The following is a 16,743-nucleotide window of genomic DNA, read 5'->3' on the forward strand; positions in this document are numbered from 1 at the left end:
CCTTCATCTTTCAATTCTCAGATCACTGGCTTGATTGTTTAAGGTGTCACCCAGGAGCCTTTGCACACTGGAAAGCATCTGTGACAGCTGATGGCTTGGCTGTGATTGGGTAATACTTTCACTTTGAGGACACATGCTTTATTCAGTTAGCAAGCCATTAGGAGTAAAGAAGCACTTTCCACAAGCATTGTGCTGTTCATCTTCTCACTCATGGAATGTAGAGAGGCAGATTGAACACCAGTAAGGTCATTTCAGAGTAAAGCAGCCAACCTTCCTCTTGGCACCTAAGCCCCCACTGCTTGAGTTGTTTCCCTCACCATGGCATAGTCTTAAGAGACTGAAGGAACACTATACTTGTAGGAACGGAACCAGCCACATGCCACATATAAACAGAAAGAAACCAGAGGACAGAAGTCACAAGAGAATGCAGAAGAAGAGATAAGAAGGAAGGCTCAGGAAGTAGGCCAAGAAGCCATCAGGATCATGGGGGAGTTCTGAACAAAGGTGGGTCACCAGGTACTCACCAGAACCACTTCAGAGCTACGGGAACTGAAGACTTCATGGGTCCAGGTCTGTCCAGGCTCAGGGGAACGGTCCCCTTTACGGTGCAACTTCAAGCCAACAGTGTGATGCCCCATGGTATTCAGCAACTGGGTCACCTCACCAGACTGCAGGTTGTCAAAGTAGATGGTGGCACCCACAATCTGGTCCCCTAAGTAAGGGAGTACAACAATCAAGTAAAGAGCCACAGGTCTCAAGAAAGCACCACATAAGAGCCACTAAAACTGACTTTCCTTTAGCTTCACGAACACCACACAGACATAGTATTGCCCATTCAAGCACAGAGGAGGAAACTAGCTGGAAAGGCCAACTCTTTTACACATAGCTGCAGAATTGGTGAGGAGCGCAGAATCAGATCTGAAGATACGGTCGGTCTCCAAGATTCCACGTGACTACCTCCCCTGAGATTCACAAGACACAGAGTAGCAAGGGACAGGGCTTGGGCACTGACCTTCTTTATGTTGCCTTCCACAGTCGTTTGGTCATTTCTGCCTGCCCCCCTGCCTCCTGCCTCCTGCCCCCCGCCAGGGCCCAGTCATTATCCTGGGGAGACTCACCCTCCTTGACCACCCCAGTGCGGGCCGCAGGGGAGTTCTGCATCACCTCCTGAACAAAGACTCCATCATCCCTCTGGGCAATGGTCAGCCCGTGGGAACCACTGCCCTGCCAGTTGGGCAGCAGCAGCTCCCGGGTTGTCTCTTCCTCCTTCTCCATCTGGGATGAGATGAAAGAACAGAGCTCTGGTCACGGGGACATGGAGAGCAGTATGATATATGAGAGATCCAGAGATCTTTGGTGCTGTGCACATCCAGGGAATAGAGCCCAAGCTGCTCCCTCAGCCCTGGCTCACCTGGGGATTCCTTGGGGAAGGATGGTCTGTTCCATGTCTTTCCACTGTGGAAGTTCTCACAATGCACAATAAAGACAGAAAGAGGGAAACCCGCCCTTCGGTCCACCCATGGCACAGGTCCAAATGTTACACCAAGTATCCAGCATGCCGCATGCTATCCTCCATTCCTCTGCACCATCCCACCTACTAACCTTTGCAGGACTCAGCTCAGGAGCAAACGCCTTGCCAGGAGCCCGCCCCTCCTTCTTTTCTTTCTGTATCAGTCTCTCTCTCTTTGCGAATCTTGGCCACACAACCTAGGAAAAATTTCACCATGATATTCACCCCCATCCTCTCAAAACTCAGTGAGCTACCACCCAAATGACAGATGAATACTGAACCCCAGGGCAGGCCAAAACTCTGGCCCCCACTACACTCAGTAACTACATGACTCTGAAGCCCATTGCTACAGAAAATGAGGTTAAAGGAAAGGGAATAGGTTTCTAACATCTGCATCCTCCCAGCTATCGGACTCCTGCCAAGGACACTTAACCTCTCTGAACCTATGTTTCTTTGTCTGTGAACATGGAAATAGTAAGAGTTCCATGCAGACTGATGGAATATAAGACAGCAGCAGCTCCACGAAGGCTCCACAAAACGCTCATGTTCATCGGTCTCTAGAATAACTGGTCCCACAGTTACAAGCAGAGGCTGAGACTCTGAAAAGCCCATTTGCCTGGAGTGCACATAAAGAGGGTGATGACACAGATATTTCTACAGGTCTTTCCGCTATGCCAACTTCAATCTATACATCTTCACTAATGTGAGACTGTTCTCTAAGCATGGTTGGTGGCATCCACCCCAGTGACAGTGACTCAGCTTACTATCTGTAGCCTGGCCCTCAGGACCAAAAGGACCCCTTACCCGCTGGAAGTTCCATAGCCATGCTCCTGGTAGTGGCCTAGACAAAGACAATCCCATCCCCACTAGGTTCCCAAAGCCAAAAGCCTTGCTTGGGCCCCTAGTTAGTCAAGGCAATGTGGATGCCCACAGTGGACCCTAAGATAGACACTATAGGTGAAGGTGTTCCTCATTGCCATAGGATGAGCTATCAGCTGCAGAGGTGCCCTGGGAAAGCACCCAGCAGAATGGTGAATATGGCAATGAGCTACAGCCACCCACACAAAATACCACTGGCAGTCGTCTAAAAGCATACCTGTGAAATTGTGTGAAGGACTCTATAAATTGTGGTGAGCCTCACCCAAAGCCCCACCCTGAAACTGTTTACATCCAGAAATTAGTCAACCAATCATAAATACATGTATCCCGATCACCTCCTGCATGTCCGAGTCTATACTAGATGCTGCAAAGGAAATCAGCCCAGCCCAGCACTTAATTGTACACTGCATTAGATTGTTACCTCCCAACATTCATGCATCCTCTAGACATTTATTAAACGTACTCCCTATGCTAGATATGGAAATTTAAAAGACTTGAGTCCTATCTCCATACAAATGATAAACAAGGGACTCTGGGTGTGGCTAACTGGGCTCCACAATGTTCCAGAAGTGTTCAGAGGCATCTCGGGAAATGAAATATAAATGAGGCTTCCAAGGTGCTGGAGCGAGCCTCCAGGATGGGAACAGTAGCTTTTAGAAACCCATGGCACTCAGCAGGTCCAGTCTCAGGCAGAAAACAACAAAAGATAAACGCACACAAACCAAAACCAAAACAAACAAACAAACATCCAACAACCTAGATCACCACACCTGTTCTCAAACTTGACAAACTCATAAACACAGTGTTTATCATGGGCCTCCTTAACAACACAGGTGCTGGCTAGAGAGTAAGAGAAAACAAGAGAGAAGCCTGCTGGTGCAGGTTTGAGCTAGGGAAACACCCCCTCCCTTCCCAGCAGGCAGAAGAGGCTACTTTAAGAGTAAAGCCACACTGACTCTTCACAACTTGAAACTGGCACTGGCTTGTCTGCCCTACCCTGGACCAACACTGAGAAGCCAGACTAGAAGTCAGAATCCCCGGCAGAAACAGGAAAGTAAAAGTCTCAAGCTCCAACACCTAAGAACTGAAGCCAGCCACCCTTCAAGTTTCCTAGTCCCCGCCTTCCTCCTTGTGCAGGGCCCCTTGCTCTGCCAAACATCCTGGTGCTGAGCCAGCAGAGGAGAAAGAGAGCCAGCTCACTCTCACCCACATGGTGGCCCCACCCTGCCTCCTTCCACAGTGAGTCACTGCAGTCTGCAGCAACAGCTCCAGACATGCACAGGGTCACGCCTAGAGCCTAGTCAATGCAATACCTCCTAGGCCAGGCACCCAAGTACACTTCCCACAGTTTCCCTTCTCCCGATTGAGCCCTGGAACAAGGGTCCTTAGATGCCGAAAGCACTGAGGACCAACCTGGACTTGCTGTATGTGCCGCTCAGTAGGTTAATGAGAGAAGTCATTCTAAAAAGCTCTCAACCAGCCGGGCGTGGTGGCGCACGCCTTTAGTCCCAGCACTCGGGAGGCAGAGGCAGGCGGATTTCTGAGTTCGAGGCCAGCCTGGTCTACAAAGTGAGTGCCAGGACAGCCAGGGCTATACAGAGAAACCCTGTCTCCAAAAAACCAAAAAAAAAAAAAAAAAAAAAAAAAAAAGCTCTCAACCACTGCAAAAAGGAACCACCGGACTCATGCCACAGGTTGGCCCTACCCAAGTGGGTCTGCCAAGCACCTGTCTACTGTGCCACTGGCCAATAAGGACTCCCTTCTCAACATGCATGGTCCTGAAAGCCATGGCAACCCATACAAGAGATGGGAGGCCATGGTGGCAACAAGCTTTGTTTTCTGCATCTGGGCAGCAGCTCTTGGTCTGTCCTCCACTAATGGAGCCTGTAGCCAGCCCAGATGTTCCTCCCTCTCCTCCCATAAAGGTTAAGTCGGGCCTCCAGGTAAATCAAAAAGATCTTTGGAGGTTGGGAGAATTCTTCACAATTCAGTCACTCATCACAAGCCTTTGGGGCTTGAAAAGAGTCAAATGTGAGCTGCTAACATGGTAGCCACATGTAGCTGTTTAAATTTAAATGGATTAGCCTAGCATGGGAGTACACACCTATAATCTCATCACTCAAGAGGGAAAGCCAGGAGATCAAGAGTTTAAGGGTGGCCTGAACTACAGCACAAGTTCAGTGCCAGCCTGGGCTACATGAGCGCCTGTCTCCAAAAGCCAAAACTAAAATCATTTTAGGCAAGTAATTAAATTACCATGGTTACACACACACACACACACACACACACACTACATGGGGAAAAGAAGATGAGAAATAACTCAGTGGTAAAGAATGCTTGCTGCTCTTCCCCAGGACCTGAGTTCCGCTCCCAGCAGCCAAGTCAGGTGACTCACAACCACCTACAACTCCAGCTCCAGGGAATCCCATGCCCTCTAGCTTCCATGTATCCCTCTACATATGTGGCGCACACTCACACAGGCTTACATGTATATACATAAATAAGCATTTAAACTCATTTTACCTGTGTGTGTTTGTATATATGGGTATGTGACTGCAAGTTCCCCTGAGGCCAGGAATGTTGAGTTCCCTTGGAGCTGGAATTAGAGGTGGTTGTTAAGAGGCTCAACATAGGTCCCAAACGTGGGTCCTCTAAAAGAAGAGTACTCCCTCTTAACCACCAAGCCATCTCTCTAGCCCTGTGGGGTCTTTTGTTTTGGTCTTTAGCTTTTTGAGACAGGGACTCATATTGTCCAAGCTGACCTCAGCTTTGTAGCTGAGAACTTCTTGATCCTCATGCCTCCAACCTTCCCAGTTCTGAGGTTACAAAGGAATTCTGCTATGCCTGGCTCAAAGTTAAAAATGTAATACATTACAGTCACATTACAGGTGCCTAACAGTCCCTGCCATATTTAGACAGCAAGGGTATGCAAAATCTCCCCTACAGTAGCATCCTAGAGGACAGCATGGCTGCTGCTCACATACAGGGAAAGGAAGATACACAGAGGCTAGAATAGGAAGTGTTAGACCCCAAGAACTCAGGTCTGCTAGCTCCAGTCCTATGACCCAATAGAGATGAGCATGTAATCCTTTGTGATGAGAAGAGGCAGGATTGCAGTGGAGAACCCCGAAGGCAGAGGGATGCTTGGGGAACACAGGACTGAGGTAGTGAGGATGCTCTAAGTAAAAAAAAAAACAGAAAGGACTCAGAGATAGAGCATGATTCTGCCCAAATGTCATAACAGAATGCCCCTTCTGCAATTCAAAATCACAAATAAAATATATGCAGCAAAAATATATGTGCCTGCTACGATAGGGGCTGTACTAAGCAGATCCAGAGGATTTCCAAAAGCAGACAGTCCCGGCAACAGGGGCCTCCAGACAGCCATTCTCCCCTCTGTCCTCAGAGAACTAGGCCGTTCTTTCTTCCCCACAGGTGAAAGCTCGGGGCAATTGCTGCTGCAGCGACAGACAACCACTGTATGTGTCAAGATGACAGGATCTCTCATTCTCTCCTCTCTCTCTCTCTCTCTCTCTCTCTCTCTCTCTCTCTCTCTCTCTCTCTCTCTGCTAAGCCAAACCCTAGGACCTCAATGGCTGAATAGGCCTGTACCAGAACGACACAAGGAATGGATCTGCATAATACTCAGGGGAAGAAAAAAGTTCTCCGCCTACGTCAGGGAGGACCTTCCATCACTGCTGCACCCACATGGTCTAACTAACCTGCCATACACACAAGGCCAGGGACACGGAGTTTCCATCCCCAGAACATAATGACTCATAGCTAGGATTAGAGATCTCCACCAGAGGGAAAGCTCTGACACTCCTAACCAGGTGAGGGGTTGGATAGTCAGAGAGACACACCCAGAAGGACGATAGATATGCTGTCATAAACACTCCCCAAAGGGAAAGAGAGCTGAACACTGACCTGCCATCAATAGTTAAGTGAAGGAATTCTAAGATCTCTCAGACACTGAGCCAACAATCAAGCAGCGTACACTAGCCAGTACCAGGTCCCCGACACATATACAGCAGAGGACTGCCTCGTCTGGCCTCAGTGAAAGAAGATGCACTTAACCCTCAAGAGACTTGAGGCCCCAGGGAGTGGGGAGGCCTGACAGGGTGGGGAGTGGGGAGGGGTGGAGGACATCCTCTTGAAGACTGGAGAGGAGGAATGGGTTGTGGAACTGTCAGAGGACTAGGACAGGCCTGGAGGAGGAAAACAACTGGATTGTAAAAAAAGATTAAAGATAATTTAAAAAAAAAATTTCTCACCAAGAAAAAAAAAAGAAGAGAGAGAGAAGGAATTCTGCAGAACCCTGCCCTGCCAGGACTGTGCCACTGTTATCCCTTTCTTAGGGTCTCATCTCGTGTACAAACAATCCTACAGGGATGAATTAACACCACTATTTTAGGAATATGGAGAAAACAATCCAACAGTCTTCGTCCAAGCAAAGAGATCAAGACACAAAAATACATATAGGATGAGACACATGGGAAACCATAGAGAAAGACCCATAAGGGAGACAGACACCCAGAAGCAAGTCCTGTGATGAAGCAGGAGAGAATGAGCCAGAGGGAAGCACACACCAGAAGAGGGCAAGAAGCCTCGCTCTTGCATTCCACCAGCCTCATGTCGACCCTACCTAGGCAGAGTTGTAGGTACCACGGGCCCAGCATTTAAGGAACCTTTATTCTGGGTCTCTTCGAGACTGTGTCTCCAAGAGGCAGGAATCCCAAGATTGTCAAACGCTTGAACTCCCCAGAACCTAACTCTGGATCTCTCTTGGGCCGACATATGGAAGACAAGAGATGCTTTTCTCTCTAGCACCCAACCTGAGTTGGATCAACAGAACCCACATGGTAGAAGAGAACTGATGCCTGCAAGTTGTCCTCAAACATTTACACATGTGCCAAAGCATGAGGACGCACACACATGCGTGTACACACACACAGAAAGCATTTATAACAAAACAAGAAAAGCAACAAACATTTAGCAGAGACAGACATGGTGCACACTTATAATCCTAGTACTTAAGAGGCTGAGCCAGGAGGATCACTGCAAGTTCCAGCCCCTCCTAGGCTATATAGTGAGTTCAAGGATAGCCTTGACTACATGAGATCCTGTCAAAAACAATCAAAAAACATTATAGGAGTAAACCTCATGTCTCATGTCACCTAGAATCCTCAGGAGGCTAAGACAAGAATATCTAAAGTTTTAGGCCAATGAGGCTACTTAAGTAGACATGGGACAGGGAACTTTCCACTTATGGGAGGGATCAAAGAGAATTAAACCAGCAAGACCCAGATGACCTGGATATTGGAGGGATATTCAGAGAAAGACATAAGGGGAAAACACACACACACACACACACACTACACACGTGCAGAAGCTCACAGAGACCCTTGTCAATCCCATCTCCCACCTTTCCCAGCTTAGGCAGTCCTCTTGGTAAGCTTTATGGCCACCTGTCCACCTGGTACTCAGATCCCTGGGCTTGCACCTTCCTCTGTGTCTGTCCTTTGAGGATCAGCCACATTACCACAACTACCAGAAGGAAGTTTCACCAGCCTCCGTTAGCAGCCCCCTCCCCAGCATGCTAGGTTTTTTGCTCATTGACTTCTAGGACAGCTATAACCAGAGCCATAACCAGAGCCATAACTGCTTCTTGATTTCCACCTCCTTCTCTCTACTCGGGCCACACACATTTCCCCACAAGTCGCAAGCCCTAAAACTCTAAATTCTCACTTCCAGCAGGAAGGGAGAGTCCCTCTCCCTCCCCTAGCTAAGGGGCCCTCCACCTCTCCTAGTGACAGAGACTGAAGACAGCATTGTATTACCCAGTGGAAACTTCCCCATCAGGACACAACACCAAGGAAAAACTGGCCTTAGACAGAACTTCTGAGATTAAAACACCAACTCTAAGGGCAGTGTCCTATGGTTGGGGAACCTGAGGGAGAAGTTTGTTGTTGCCTTGTGGGGTAGATTACAGTTTAGACTATACCCTGTGCCCCACCCAGCTCCCTAGTAAGTGCTGCATGTTCGCCCCCCAGTGGTCAAGCCATGTAGCAAAAAGACTCAGAGCCAGGTCTTCAAACGATGGCTGCAATGCTCCCTCCCACCAGCCTAGCCAGGACACGTAGCCAGGATCAGCTCCAGGCACTTCCCCTTCCCCCAGAACCTCCGCTCCAGGCCCCAGGGACCAGGCAGGATGCCGCTCCCTGACAGGCCGTATCCAATGCTTTGCCCAGCTCAACCTCCATGTGTGGGGAAAATACTCCCAAGACTGCCCTATCCTCCTTGAGGGCCTCTAGGTCAAGGCCTGGACCTGTGCAGGACAAAGGAGCTCACTTCAGTCCATAACTGCAGTCTCTGTACACTGACATGGAACTTCTACCCCAGAGTAGTCAGTCACTGCCTCTGCCCTCCACGTCCCGGGAGGCTAACAGAGGTGACATATCCAGGTTTATCACAGTGTGAGGACCCCATGAACAGGGCATCCTCTCACAGGCAATAACACAAACTTCACTGAAAGTGAACAATGACTCCTGAAATGCAAACAGTGACGGGCCCAAGACCAATTATTTGAGCTTTAACACCAACGGAAACTGGGGCTAGGAAAGAGAAAGGGGGATCTTCATCAAATAACACAGACATTTCCGCAGAAACATTGTGACACCAACCCCTATTCGGACACTTTTTGGACACACTCAAACATGGACGATACTATGATCAAGAAGGCTTTGGAAGCCAGCCAGATGATCCAGTGATCAACTCAAGGAATTGCAAGTTCCTGGGAGCCCTGGCTGAAGCCCGAAGGGGCCCAGGTGTATTGCACATTCTAAATTGGCAGCCACCTCCCTTCCTCTAACCCAAGTGAATATAAGCACGTGGTCAGCCCAGCCCCAAGGAGAGAAACTTGGGGGTGTCCAGGCAAAGATCCCTTCAGAAGTCAGACTAGCTCTCCCAGTTTGCTTCTCTTGTCTGTCTCCAGGCAGTTCCCAAGTTCTGAAAAAGGTAGTGACCACACCCCAGTGCCCAACACATCCTCCACTCCCACAGCTTTACCCCAACCCCTCAAACCAGCTCCTCAGGCTCAGAGTGGTGTGCTCTGCCAGAACCCGACAGACAGTTCCAAGTGGAGCATAAGGCCTGTAGGGCTCTGAACCTCTAAGCAGAGCCTCTCTAGGCCTGAAGTGATCTGGGGCCCCATCACTCATTCCCTGTCCTTAACTAAGGCTACCTTTCTTCTTCCACAGAGCTCCCCAGTCCACTCTTTCTTTCTCTTGTCCTTCCCTGGACTTGGAGCTGTGGGGTGCTAGGCCAAGACCCTCAGAGTATCACTGTTGACCTCCAAACCATGAGCACTAAGTCTCGGATGACTCACATGCCTGTCTCTCTGAATGTCCTGGTTCTCTTCACAATGTCCCTTTGCATAATCTCTTAGGGACAAGAGCTTTAGAAAGGAGTTCAGACATCTTCCAGATGTCATCCCTACCCACAGCCAGTCCACACCCCCCCCCAGTCCTTTACTAGCTCAGCTCCCATGTTCCCAGTTCCTTTCCCACACTCCCCTTGCCCCATAACTCAGCTCAGACCGAGGAAGTAGCCCTTAAATGAGGGGTTCCCTTCTACTGCACAATCTGCACACTCTACAGACCAGATACAGGCCTGCCCTCCCCCACATCCCCATAGTTTTTCAAGAAAAGGAAGCTACTAGTTCATTCAGCTTGGGAAAAGGAAAAGAGACCCACCCTACCCCCAGAGACTTCCCTAATAGGGCAGGGCCAAAATAGTTCTACTCACCTAAGCTATTCTCAGTGTGGGTAGAGACCCTAAAACAGTTATACTCACCTAAGCTATTCTCAGTGTGGGTAGAGGCCCTAAACATTGCCCACATTGCCCATGGCATCTTCCCATGTGCCCTCCCTTCTCCCAGTCACCTATGAGGACAGCAGCTAGCTGAATCATTGGATCTTGTGAATTCATCCCATCTAGGTAGGTGCAGTAAGATGGTTCCTGCCATTGCTAAAGTTTAAGGGCAGACTGTTTCAAAACCATTTGTTGGGAGTCCTTTTTCTCCTGGGAATTCCAGGTCACTTTCCAAGGACCCCCCACCCTCACCCCCCAACTACCTCCAGAAGCTTTTCTGCAAATCGCCTCCACAGAACAGGGACATTGAGACAAGCACCCCTGGACGCGCGTGTCCTCAGAGACAGCCTAGGGCCACACCCTGCCAAACGAGGGTGCCAACCCAGACATCATGCGCACAATCTTCTGTGGTCACATTGTGCAGAAGTGACAATAGAGTGAGCAGGCAAGCACACCACACACACACACACACACACACACACACACACCAGGGACACTACGTTGTCAAGGCTCCATTCCATTTGACTTGTAGGATATCTCCGGGTCACCCCAAGAGTCTTCAGTCCTCATAGCCATGTACAGCTAGCCCTGATGCCAACCCAACGCCACCAAGGTTCTGCGTCCTCCAAATCCGCCCTGGCACTGAAAGGGGCTCCAGCCAGAGGAGGCCCAGGCTCCCGCACACTGCACATCCCCTCCCTGCATGGGAAAGCCTTACATAACACAGCTCTGCACACACCCTAAGCATGTTGCCTTTCCAACCCCACAGTAGGATCTTGCCCCCCGCCCTCTCTGCTGGCGCGCACTGCAAAAGTAAAGGGTTCCAAAGAGAGCAGTGAAGTCCTTCACCTACGCCCTGCGCTCTGGCCCCCACCGCCTACACACGGCCTCTTTCCCCCTCCGCTTTGCCCCTCACCCCCACCCCACCCCCGAATTCTGGTTTGAATTAGTCACCGGCTCCAACCACTACATTCCTCAGGCTGCTGGAATCCAGCCAGGCGCTGGGGCGGGGGCCATCCCGCCCGGACGAGTTTGGGAGTGGGGTGGGGTAGGGAGAAAGCACCGCCCCTAGAAGGAGCAAGGGAGGTTCTGGGGACTGTGTGGATTGCACAGCCCCCTCCCCGCCCACCCCAGCGCAGGAATCTCCCTAATTATGCCCCCCCCGACTCCCACCCATCCCACAGGGAGGCACGCTGCAAACTTCCAGGCTCCGACGCCCAGGAGAAAGAAGGGAGTTTTCTGGATCTGGAAACACGGAGGGGCAAGACTAGGGCGGGGCAGTTGAAGGGGAGCTGTTGAAGTCGCCGCTAGGAGCCAGAAAGGGAGAGGCTGGTGGTACAGAGCAGGGTGGGGCCGAGGGGAATCCGGACGCGAAGTTCGAGATGGAGGTGTGGGGAGCCGCGAAGGACAGCAGAGGGGGCACGCGGTGCAGGGGCGCGGGAGGGGCGATGGGGCTCTTGGAAAACTTCTCCAGTAAACATGGTATAGGAACCAAGTAGCGCTCTGAGCCGCCGCCCCAAAGAGATGGAATCGGTCAGGGACCACCAGATCAGGAACACCCTGCAGTGCAGTTGGAACGACAATACACCCGCGGGAAAAAACTAAAAGCGCAGCAAAGCACACTTCGAAGCGATTTTCTAACTTAGTTAAACTTGGCCCTAACTCCAGAGAAAGAGCTTTACTCCTGAAGCGTGACGCGTCGCCTGCCCCGGCGGCCGCAAGCGGCCAGGTTTGCTCCCAACAGTCGGAACCCTCGTAGTGACACTACCGCAAATGCACCTCGCCCGAGTCCCTCTCTCCCCTGGTCACCCGAACCCTGGCCCCACACCTTACCGCCCAGCGCTCCGCTTCCCTACCTGCGGGCTCAGCCCCAGGACGCAGCCATAGCCGGCGAAGGGCCCGAGGTCGCAGTGCTGACTGCTGGCGACAGCGAGCCCCAGTCGGGGCGGGTCTGGCAGGGCGGACAGTGCAGTCCCCGCGGCAGAGCTGCTCCAAGTGGCCGGGCCCCCGCGCGCGGAGGCGGCTCTTGTAACTCGGGCGGGTCTGCCCGGAGCTGTGGGGAGAGGGCGGGGCCGGGCGGGGCCCGAATAGGGCTGGGACCCGAGAGCACGACTAACACTGAAGCCACCCTGGAATGGGCCGGTGAAGGGAGAAGGTTGAGGGGGCTCAGGGACGAGGAGGCGTCGCCTTTTCCCCTCCCCTATCCCATCTATTGCTCGTGTCCCGGCTCTGGATCTTCCCACCCCATTTTAAACAGTGTGTGTGTCTTCACCGGCAAGAAATTCCTGGAAGCACTCAGGGGCACAGATTCACAGTCGGAATCCAGAATCAACCTAGTCTGCAGAAGAGCCAAGAAGCTCAGATGATTCAACCTCGACCTCCAGCCTCCACACAGACCTTTGAGCTTTCTCTCAAGCTCAGATACATTAGTCCCAGGCCCCAGCCTCCTCTCTCAGTTCCCAGGCTTCTTGCAGCCTCGCCCCATTCCTCGCCTTCAGGCTCTCTCCTCTTCTACAAAACACACTGACTCTAAGACTTAGATCCGACCCCTAGGAATGGAGTCACCTATGCACCACACCACCGTGCTGTTCTTCATTGCAGCGACACCAGTCAGGCCTGCAGCCGTTGGACGCACCATGGAACTGCTCACTCTCTCCTGTAAACTCTGTCCCCCATGCCTTTTGGGTATTTTATTTGGGGGAGGGAGCACAGACTGTGTAGCCCGGCCATCACAGAACTGGCTAGAACTGATAGCCTTACAGAGCCCCTTGCCTCTGCCACCCTGGGACTAAAGGCATGAGCCACTATGCCCCAGAAAGCTTGAGGAACCCAAGATCCAGCTCTTTCTTTGCATTCCCAGGCCTTCTGCGCCTCTCACAGCTCCTCCCCCATATTTCCATTTGCAAGTTACTCAGCTCCCCAATTTACAGCCATTTCCCACAGCCACTTCTAACTCTATGTGGATTTTATTAAATGCTTAATGATGGGGTTGCAGAGATGTTCTGGCTGCATCCCCCCTCCACACCTCCCTTTTTCTTCTTCCCTATTGAGTTCTACCCTCTCTGGCAGGTGGCTGCCCAGCTGCCCACTCCAGTTTCCCTTCCTTCCCAAATGCCCCGAGACCTCAAGCTGGAGAACTGAGACCTTGGCCTGAGGCAGGAGCACCTTCGCTCCAAGATCATGAGTGGGCTGGGGCTGAGACCAGCCCTGCCCTGTCCTCTGAAATGGCAAACATGTTTACAGGCTAAAAATATCAGCCAAGTCTGCTGCCAGCCCTGGGGGCTGTGTCCAGGTCCAGTTACCACACAGGGTACAGGCGATGGGGGGAGGGAGACAACAGAAAGGAGTGACAGGGAACAGACACAGATATAATGGACACACCAGGGTGCAGAGAAATGTAGGGAGAAATTCAGACAGGCATGGACATGTAAAGACAGGCAAAGCAGAGACTTGGCTACTAACATTCCTCTCTCTCTCTCTCTCTCTCTCTCTCTCTCTCTCTCTCTCTCTCTCTCTCTCTCTCTCTCTCTCTCTCTCCCTCTTTCCCTCCCTCCCTCCTCAAACCCACTAGACATCACAAACACACTGTCAATAGGCTTAACAGCGCCCCCCCCTCCAAATCTACTCCCTTCCCAGCATACTCCCTAGGGTGAACTCAGTGAGTTCCAGGCCACCCAGAGATACGAAGTGAGGATCAGGCCAAAACACATTTCAAAAAATAAAACTCAAGAGCCAGTCATGGTTTTTTTCTTTTACTTAGTGTGCATGATCATGTGGAGGCCATGGGACTTGTGAGGGTCTCTTCTCTCTTTCCACTGGGATCAAAGAGGTCATGAGGTTTGGTGGCAACTACCTGAACACGGTGAGTCATCCCCTAGCCCACAGTTCTGATTTACTGAACCAGGGTCTTACAGTGTAGCCCAGGCTGTTCTGGAATTCACGATATAGGTTTGGTTGTCCTCAAATGACAACAATTCTGCCTTAGCCTCTCAAATGCTGAGATTACAAGTCTTCACCACATCAAGACATTTTATTTCACCGGGCATGGTGGCACACGCCTTTAATCCCAGAACTGAGGAGGCAGAGGCAGGCGGATTTCTGAGTTCGAGGCCAGCCTGGTCTACAGAGTGAGTTCCAGGACAGCCAGGACTATACAGAGAAACCCTGTCTCGAAAAAAAAAAACAAAAAAACAAAAAAAAGAGGACATTTTATTTTATTCATTTTAGATGGGTACTCATACAGTTATTGAGCCAGAAATGGTGGTACATACCTTTAATCTTAGCACTCAAGAGGCAATGATTGACAAACTTTGAATTTGAGGCCAGCCTGAGCTACATAGTAAGACCCTGTCTACATATAAATAGCGTTTATTTCACCTCTTAAATATAGACCAAGAATAAAAATGAAGTATTCTGCAATCCTACTAGCTAGGTAATCCCTGTTGACGTTAAATCAATGCCTCCATAATGGTCAGGGCATTTGGCAGGTGTTTTGTGTATGAGTATTAGGAATTTCTTTTATGTGAGAAATGAACACTGTACAATTGAGCTTCGTCCCGGTCCTTGAAATGGAAGCACTATAGAGAGGCAGAACCATAAAAAGCAAACTTCTGCCTAGTGTGGTTATCACTCTGAGGCTGTCTGACCGAGACACCTAGGAGTCAGGGTCATCTGTGACCTTGGCTACATAAGAGTTTAAAGTAAGCCTGGACTACATAATACCTTGTCTCAAAAAAATGTATATTTCTCCCTTTTTCTCTACCCACTTTCCCCCCAAAAGTCACCAGTTAACCAATTACCAACAGATTAGGAGGCAGAGGCAAGACGCTCTCTAAGTTTGAGAACAGCCTGGTCTACAGAGTGAGTCCAGGACAGCTGAGGCTACACAGAGAAACTTTGTGTATGGGGTGTGGGAACTTTGTGGGGTGGGGGTCTTCATTTTATTCTTTGAAAGAACAAGTTTCCTGATGCATGTTCAAATGGAAATTGATTTATCCCTAGGCTTTCAGGAAGGTGACTATGATGTGATGCAAGCCCAAAGACACAGGGTATCTTCAAGGTGCACTCCAGGCAGGAGTGTTAGAGGAAGGAGGCTGGCACAGGAGAGAAAGAAGGAAATGAAGAGATGTGGGCACCAGGCACCTCAACTTTGCCGCACTCTGCATCTCCAAGAGGGACAGCTTCCTGGGACCTGAGCCAACTGTATCAGCCCCAGTGTTTGTTCTGGCCACCCTCTTGGTCAACAGGGAAGAAGGCAGGAGGACAAGGCTGGCTTTTGGAGCTGCAGAACAGGGATTACTGTCCAGACGTTTCATTCAGGGTTAAGGATGTCAAGATTGCCTGGTCAGGGCATGGTTCTGGGAACTGGCTCCTGTCCAAGTCTAGGCTAAGAGAACAGAGAAAGGATAACCTCCATCCTTAAAATCCTTAAAGATCATGATCGTGCAATTGGAACCAGACATGAAGTTTCCTGATCAGCCCAGAGGAAGGCGTTGTTTTCAAGTTTTCAGACAGGGGCGATGCTGGTTCCATGTCTGCAAATCTAAGTGCTTGATGGAGTGAGGCAGGAGGATCACCAAGTTCCAGGCCAGCCTAGATTATATAGTTCTAAGCCAGCCTATGCTACAAAGTGAGACCTTTGCCTCAGGGAATCACACATAACAATTTTTTTCAGTGTTTTAAGTGGAAATTCTAGCCCATCCCCATCCCATGCCACCCCTCCTTACCTCACCCCTACCATGATGCCCACTGTATGTGATTCTGCAGCAGATTTTCACAGGTAAGATCACTTAGTTCTCACATACCCTGAGAAGGAGGTCCTCGATAGGGAAACAGTCTCAGAGGGGTTGCTGATTTACCTTACTTAAGTCACACAGCTGGCAAAGGAAAAATTCTCACTCACGTTTACACTCCTTAAAGGGATTTCCCTCTGCATGCGCTCTAGGTGGGTGGGTGGGAGGCCCTGGCAGACATTCAGCAATCACTCAGAACCAAGAGTTGTTTATTCATTGTAATGCTAGGGATCAAAGGCAGGGTCTCATCCATGCTAGGCAAACACTCCACCACTAAGATAGATTCCCCAGCCCTCAGTGGCGTGTTAATTTACTGAATGCTTTCTTAATATAACTGGATCCAAAAACCCTTGCTCCTTATACAAATGTCTTGCCTCTCTCTCAAGCCTTCTCTAGACTGTCAGCCCCTAGGGAACAATTCCTCTACTTACAGATCTTTGTTGCAGCTGCACAAACATTATTGTCCATCCAACACAGGACTTGTCAGTAGGTAACAGGGAACTCAGCAGGATGGAATCCCTGCCCTTCAGGTACTTAGCCCAGAAGGAATGGCTCAGAACCCTTGACCTTGTCTTCTCAGTTCCTTGCCAGAAAATGTTCCTGTTCAGAAAATGCAAAGCTGTCTTTTTTCCTGCTACCCCACACCTAATACCAGATGCAGGAGCAAGCCTCTCTCTCATATGCACACTT

At 50.3% G+C, this 16,743-nt stretch overlaps 1 protein-coding gene across 1 annotated transcript in view; it reads right to left on the reverse strand.

Annotated features, from left to right (window-relative positions):
• Window positions 1-12,287, reverse strand: part of Ahnak (AHNAK nucleoprotein) — a 29,735-nt gene extending 17,448 nt beyond the window's left edge. The window contains exons 1-4 of the mRNA XM_085833990.1: window positions 12,118-12,287; window positions 1,603-1,707; window positions 1,119-1,275; window positions 525-712 (exon numbers count right to left, since the gene is read on the reverse strand). Coding sequence (XP_085690116.1) covers window positions 525-712; window positions 1,119-1,275 — 345 coding nt within the window. The 5' untranslated portion in view covers window positions 1,603-1,707; window positions 12,118-12,287. The remainder of the gene's footprint in view (window positions 1-524; window positions 713-1,118; window positions 1,276-1,602; window positions 1,708-12,117) is intronic.
• Between the last annotated feature and the right edge of the window lie 4,456 nt (window positions 12,288-16,743).

The sequence above is a fragment of the Mus caroli genome, unplaced genomic scaffold, assembly GCF_978045245.1.
Source record: "Mus caroli unplaced genomic scaffold, Mus_caroli_1 scaffold_20, whole genome shotgun sequence".
NCBI classification, from domain to species: domain Eukaryota; kingdom Metazoa; phylum Chordata; class Mammalia; order Rodentia; family Muridae; genus Mus; species Mus caroli.